This window comes from Penaeus vannamei, chromosome 21 (assembly GCF_042767895.1).
Source record: "Penaeus vannamei isolate JL-2024 chromosome 21, ASM4276789v1, whole genome shotgun sequence".
Lineage (NCBI taxonomy): Eukaryota > Metazoa > Arthropoda > Malacostraca > Decapoda > Penaeidae > Penaeus > Penaeus vannamei.
Window position 1 is genome coordinate 12,245,492 of NC_091569.1, and position 7,092 is coordinate 12,252,583.

At 39.8% G+C, this 7,092-nt stretch overlaps 1 protein-coding gene across 1 annotated transcript in view; it reads left to right on the plus strand.

The window, feature by feature from the left end:
- Window positions 1-211: 211 nt before the first annotated feature.
- LOC113818292 (E3 ubiquitin-protein ligase lubel) overlaps window positions 212-7,092 on the plus strand; it is a gene marked incomplete in the record, with an annotated part of 87,401 nt that continues 80,520 nt past the window's right edge. Inside the window, 1 exon segment of the mRNA XM_070135889.1 lies at window positions 212-765. Coding sequence (XP_069991990.1) covers window positions 667-765 — 99 coding nt within the window.

A 7,092-nucleotide genomic window follows, 5' to 3' on the forward strand; every position in this document is an offset into this window, starting at 1 on the left:
CGGCTCAGTCACTACACGCCAGATGTTTTGTCGTCCTCATCCGCCGATGTGCGCGATCGTAGGACCCTTCGTTACACGCCTCCGCCACGTTGACTCACTGTCATCCACCTGCAACACGCGACACTGACTCCTACACACTCATGGAGGAGCTCCAACTTGACTTCAGGTATTTTCCTCACCATCGAATTGGCAAGCCTCGGACGCTTCAACCGCGCTGTAAACAAGACAGTGTAGTGTCGACCACCGTGCACTGTGGATATAGCTGGCTCAACGATGCAACCTCGTTTGCAACAAGCCCCGCGCCTCATAGCAGAGAGAAGATCACCGGAAATATAGTCCCGCAGACGGAGAGAACTAGCCGAGGTCGTTTCAAGTGTTCAGAAAAAGGCTCGAAGACTGCCGTTGTGATGCAGAAAGGGTAGTAGTGTTTACCTGTCTTATAAGGCCATTAGCTGTGTGGATCCCTGTTGCCAGAATCCCGTGGAAGTGCCACCGCAAAATTGAAAAATAGAAATAAAAAGATACACATGCTTGAAAAAATAAAATAAAAGATTCCTAAGCTGGAATTCCACCAAGAAGAGTTCGAAATCTAGAAGAAAATACGAACACACGAGTAACTAAGAGCTAAATAGTAAGGATATATAAGGAGTTGAAAGTGCGAGCAAGATGGTAGGTACAAAGGAAGCTGTGCGACCACCAAGAGCCAAGCCAGACGACAAGGAAAAGCGGTCTCCACTGTCAAGACTCCGATTTAACTACTCATTCGTAAGTATCTCCGACGATCTGGTTTGGAAAGAGGGGAGAAAAGGGAGTAGACGAGGGGAAAAGGGAGAGAGAAAAGAGGGAAGGACAGGGCAATGGGGAGGGGGAATAGTGGGCAGAGGAAAAAAGGGCGAGAAGAAAGAAAAGAAGAGGAGAATGGAATGGTCGGAAGAGGGGAGAAGAAAGGGTAGAAGAGGGTAAAGGAAAGCGAAGAGGGGAAAGGAAAGAGAAGAGGGTAAAGGAAAAGGGGAAGAGGGGAAAGGAAAAGGGGGAGAAGAGGGGAGAGGAAATAGAGAAGAAAAGAAGAGAGAAAAGGGGAAAGACGAGAGAGGAAAGAGGCAATAAGAGGAGAACGCAAAGGGGGGAAGAAGGAGCGAGAAAAAAATCTAGAAAAGATGGAAGAGGAAAAGCGGTAAGAAGAACAAGTATGTAAAATATCAGTCCCACATTCCTATACATTGTACAAAGCAAGCAACCCAGACACACACGCATAACAGCAATATCCACGGCGAGAAACGAAGACAAAAGGATCAGATGATAAACCCAGAGAAGTAGACCAGGAAGGATGTCTCAGAAATTAAGAAAATCCTTCATGAGGAAACAGGTCAACGCGAGAGAAACATGGCACAGTTGTGTTCTACATCAGATTGTGGGTCATGGCAGAGAGGAATTATTATCATTATCATTATTGTTATTATTATTGTTATTATCATTATTATTAATAGCAGTAGTAGAAGTAGTAATAGTAGTAGTAGTAGAAGTGGTAGTAGTATTTGTTGTTGTTGTTGTTGTTGATGTTATTGTTGTTATATATATATATATATATATATATATATATATATATATATATATATATATATATATATATATATATTATGATATATATATATATATATATATATATATATATATATATATATATATATATATCTACTGCTTAAATGGCAACTCTCTCTCTCTCTCTCTCTCTCTCTCTCTCTCTCTCTCTCTCTCTCTCTCTCTCTCTCTCTCTCTCTCTCTCTCTCTCTCTCTCTCTCTCTCTCAGTCTTCCTCTTTCTTCTCAGTCTCTCTCTCTCTCTCTCTCTCTCTCTCTCTCTCTCTCTCTCTCTCTCTCTCTCTCTCTCTCTCTCTCTCTCTCTCTCTCTCTCTCCCTCTCTCTGTCTTCCTCTCTTCTCTCTCAGTCTCTCTCTCTCTCTCTCTCTCTCTCTCTCTCTCTCTCTCTCTCTCTCTCTCTCTCTCTCTCTCTCTCTCTCTCTCTCTCTCTCTCTCTCTCTCTCTTCAATGATACACGCATTCTGTAATAATCATGCACAAACTTCATGAGGAGATTCTGATCATAGAAAGGATTTAGAATTCTAAACTAACTTGATGTTTAATACCATTTTGTTTCCAAAGATCAGAATCCAACACCAAAATGGTCTTGTATTGTACACTCAGTTAATACCATTCTGGATATGTTGGCTTGAAGACAGAAACACAGTCGCGAAAGCGGACTTTAGGCAACCATTCTTCTGGTTTATATTTTAATGACCTTTCCACACACCTGAGACTTTCACTGACCTCTGTGACTCAGATGAAGACACAGGACAAAAAAAAAAAAATATTGCGTCACAAAAAACGGTTGGCGATGACTCATGTTTGCTATTGTGATACACCGAGGAGAAATGGTTCTTTGTGTTTCTCTCTCTCTCTCTCTCTCTCTCTCTCTCTCTCTCTCTCTCTCTCTCTCTCTCTCTCTCTCGTTCCCATTTTCGCTTTTTCATTCGAAATCGTAGTGACTCTCCATCTACATCCGCCTCTCTACTTCTGATTATCTATATATATCTCCCCATCTCCATCTTCATATCCCTCTCTGTTTTTGATTCTCTCTTTTTATCTCTCCATCTCCACCTTATCTCTCCGCCTCGATCTGTTTGTCCCTACCTCCATTTCCCTTTCCCTTTCTCCATTCCCATCTATCTCTCCATCCTCATAAATATATATCTGTCTCCATCTCTCTTTCTATTCCTTATCTGTCTCTCTTATCTATCATGTTTCGTATTCTATATTTCTTCATAAGTAAACCATTAATGTACACCCATAAAGGCTCCTATTTTTTGAAGTGACTGCATTTAAAAACAATATCAGACATCGGCAATTTTACATTATATTTGCAACCCCGTCTTGTATCCCATCAACCGCTCTGCTGTCATAGTGTCCCTGATATCTAAGACCTAATTTTTTCTGTTGTTATAGTGTCCCTGGTTTGCATTTTTTTCTTTTTCTTATTTTTAAACATATACTAGCCATTGCTATGTCTGCAACTCTCCCCCGCCTCATTCACAAAGCCTGGAGTATTTGCTGACATGACTGCCAGCTCGTCTGGTTTGCCACAGCTGCTGAAGCTAGACGTGCAGGAGTCTTTAAGGAGGCGTCCTGTTGCTGTGCTCCAGAGAAACCTTTTGTTATCATTTCCTTTTGGCATTTGGCAAAACGTTTGTATGTCGTGATAATAGTTGTTTGTCGCTAATAAGGTTTATTTGATGTACTATGTCTTTTTTCGCACATTTTCTTGTTTGTTCTTGGTATTTCGTGATGCGACTCTATGCTGATTCGGTTTGAGGTTAATGGTAGTTGTTGTCTCATTGTTTTTTTTCTTTTCTTTTTTTTGCGTTTGGTTTTTCTCTTGCTTCCCGCTTCCTGTTGATGGTGGTAGTTGCCTCTGTTGTTTATTTCGTTGGCATTTGGCGTTTCTTTCGCTTCCTACTTCCTGTTAGTGGTACCAACCGAAGAGGGAACGTGGTGGGCGTGTTCAGTGAAATGGAACAAGTCGTGGACCAGCTGGCGGCCAACCAACCAGCTCATCTGTGAATTCCCAACCCAACACCCGAGAAAGATCTTGTTTTGGTGGATAGTTTATGGACGGTAATAAGTTGTTATGAGTTTGGTATTTCATTATTGGAGAACTATTCTAGACAATCATTTGAGGGAAAGGTCTTTTTGTATTAGTGCTACTGGCAATTTTAAGATGATTTTTTTTTTTTTTTTGAAAAATGATTTCAAATATGTATAGAAGGCAAAACTAAAGGGTTACAACTAGTTTTTTTTTCAATGTGCTTCTTCTTCGTATATAAACAACTTTAAATAACACTGAATTTCACTAGCATTGCAATCCCATCCGTATTGTACTGAATTAACACTGACTTAGATCACTGAATGCAAATAGTGTGATTATAGCTGGTTGATTACTTTATACGATGATAAAGAGAAAATCAAAGAGGCAATTTATTTAGACAATAATGACAATAATAACTAAATTCCCGACCAAATTCCCGTCAGCAACATCTGGGACGAACAATGTTGCGAGTTAATTCCGACATTCTTCAACCACACAAAGGAGTGTTGTGGCGTGGTGTCGTTACCTGTGTTTTCATTTGTCTTTTATTACACAGGTATAAGTCGCATTCGATACGCTATTGGGAAGATAACAGTGATGTAAAAGGTAAAAGAAAGTGAGACGTCTTGTGTGGGTTCTTAATAACATAACAGTACGTAAAATCTGGACCAGGATGCACGGACGCACACACACACACACACACACACACACACACACACACACACACACACACACACACACACACACACACACACACACACACACACACACACACACACACACACACACACACACACGCACGCACGCACGCACACACACACACACACACACACACACACACACACACACACACACGCACACGCACACGCACACACACACACACACACACACACGGTTCTTGCCCTATTTCCTCTCCCTCACAACTTAATTCTTTTTAATTTTTTTCCAACAACAATGCCCACTATGGCTAGGTTGTGTCCAAATCATATTGCTCAAGGTTTCCAGTCCAGCCCCGCCTCTCAACTCTGCCGATGATCCGTTTTAGCGAATGAAAAGTTTTGATATTAGAAAGGTTTGAACTTGGATAACGCTTGGCTGATTTGAATCTCAGCGGATTAAATTACTGTTTTCGATAGGAAGAAAGTTGCATCGTGGAAGACTGTGCTATTTTTTTCTTGTGGATGAAAATACTGTTTTGATATTAGAAAGGTGTTGTCATGTAAAATTATGTTGATTTGTGCCATAGAGAACTAAAAAATTAATGTATGGAAGAAATGAGACTAAACAGACTGCTACCAAATCTATATCTATATTAAGCATTACCGATTCTATTTTTAGTGAATGAAAATGCTGTGTTTTGTTATTTGGAAGATGCTGAATCATAGAAAATGTGTTATAAAGAATTAAAAGTTTCATGTATGAGGAAAACGGAAGACTAGAAAGTGTGCTATTGATTTTGCATTCATACAAAATAAAATTACGAATTCTGTTTCAGTGGATAAAAAAAAAAAATGTTTTGGTATTTGGAAAATGTTAAATAATAAAAATTGTATTAATTTGTATTATAAAGATTTTTTTAAATCACATAAAAAGACGTGAAACTAAAGAATTTGCATTTATAGAAAAAAGTTTCTAATTACGCTTCTAGTGGTGGAAATGTGTTTCGACAAGAGGAAGACGTGAAATTACAGAAACCAGTCATTCAGGATCGTTTGCTATATTCTGACGTATTTAGGTGTTTTTCAAGTCTGATTATTATTGTTGTTTGTTGGGTTTAGAGGGTTTCACAAGATAACTGGTTACTGATTATTAATCTGTAGCTTAAGAGCTTAATTAAACTATATAATAGCGAAATCAAAGTACCGTGTTGACATGCCTGGAGAGAGAGAGAGAGAGAGAGAGAGAGAGAGAGAGAGAGAGAGAGAGAGAGAGAGAGAGAGAGAGAGAGAGAGAGAGAGAGAGAGAGAGAGAGAGGGAGGGAGGGAGGGAGGGAGGGGGGGGGGGGAGGGGGTATATGAACTTTATTAAAAGCATAGAATTGAGGATTTGTAGAAAAAAAATCCCATTATGTCCATTATGTTCCTATTACGGTTGGAAGTACAGTGACAGACTAAAGTCTTTTAATTAATGAACTGAAGTTGAATCTACCTTCCTATTACGGTTGGAAGTACAGTGACGGACCAAAGTCTTTTAATTAATGAATTGAATCTGTCTTCATATTATGGTTGGAAGTACAGTGACAGACTAAAGTCTTTTAATTAATGAATTGAATCTGTCTTCCTATTATGGTTGGAAGTACAGTGACGGACAAATGTCTTTTAATGAAATGAGGCTTCGAATCTGTTTTCCCCCACACAAAAAGTATGGTATTAAGAGGGTGTTCGAAACGGAATTCGAAACAGGTTTGACAAGAGTTTTGACCGTGACTGTCCCTAAGCAAGCCTGAGGAAACCTTTGATTATACTTGTGGAAAATAAGGATATTATTGTAACAAGTAAGTGATTTCCGATTTGGTATTACAACGTGACCAAACGACTTAAGTGAGGTGACTGTGAGTGTTCGGTATTTTGTTTTTCTCGGTTTAGAAATATGAATCATGATGGAAAGGGTAACCGATCTTGTTTCTCTCTCTCTCTCTTCTCTCTCTCTCTCTCTCTCTCTCTCTCTCTCTCTCTCTCTCTCTTTCTCAATCTCTCTCTCTTTCTTTCCCTCTCTCTCTCTCTCTCTCTCATCCTCACACACAGACACACACACACACACACACACACACACACACACACACACACACACACACACACACACACACACACACACACACACACACACACACACACACACACACACACACACACACACACACACACACACACACACACACACACACACACACACACACACACACACACACACACACACACACACACACACACACACACACACACACACACTCACTCACTCACGCACAAACAAACCTTCAGTTCCCATTATTTCTCCCTACACCTTGCGCAATAGCCCTCGGGTGCTGATCCCCCATCGGCAGAAGAGGCAGGGTCGGGGGTTTCCCGTCGTCGCCAATGGTGTCGTTACGAGCCATTTCCCGACGGAGGAATCTGTTGCCGAAGACTCGACACAGCGACGGCCGAGAGCGCTGAGCCTCGGGCCTTGGGCTGCCGTCTCTCCATTGTCGTTGTTTCTCTCCTTGTTTTCCTTTTGTTTATTTATTTCATTGGCTTAATATTTTTGTTGTTTTTCCTGTTGTAATTGCTAATGTTACGTTTGATTTTCATTATTATTATTATTATTATTATTATTATTATTATTATTATTAATAATATAATTATCATTATTATTATTATTATTATTATTATTATTATTCCATCATAATCATCATTATCATGATCATTATCATCGTCATTTTTTTCTTGGTTGTTTGACCTTAATATAATTTTAAACAG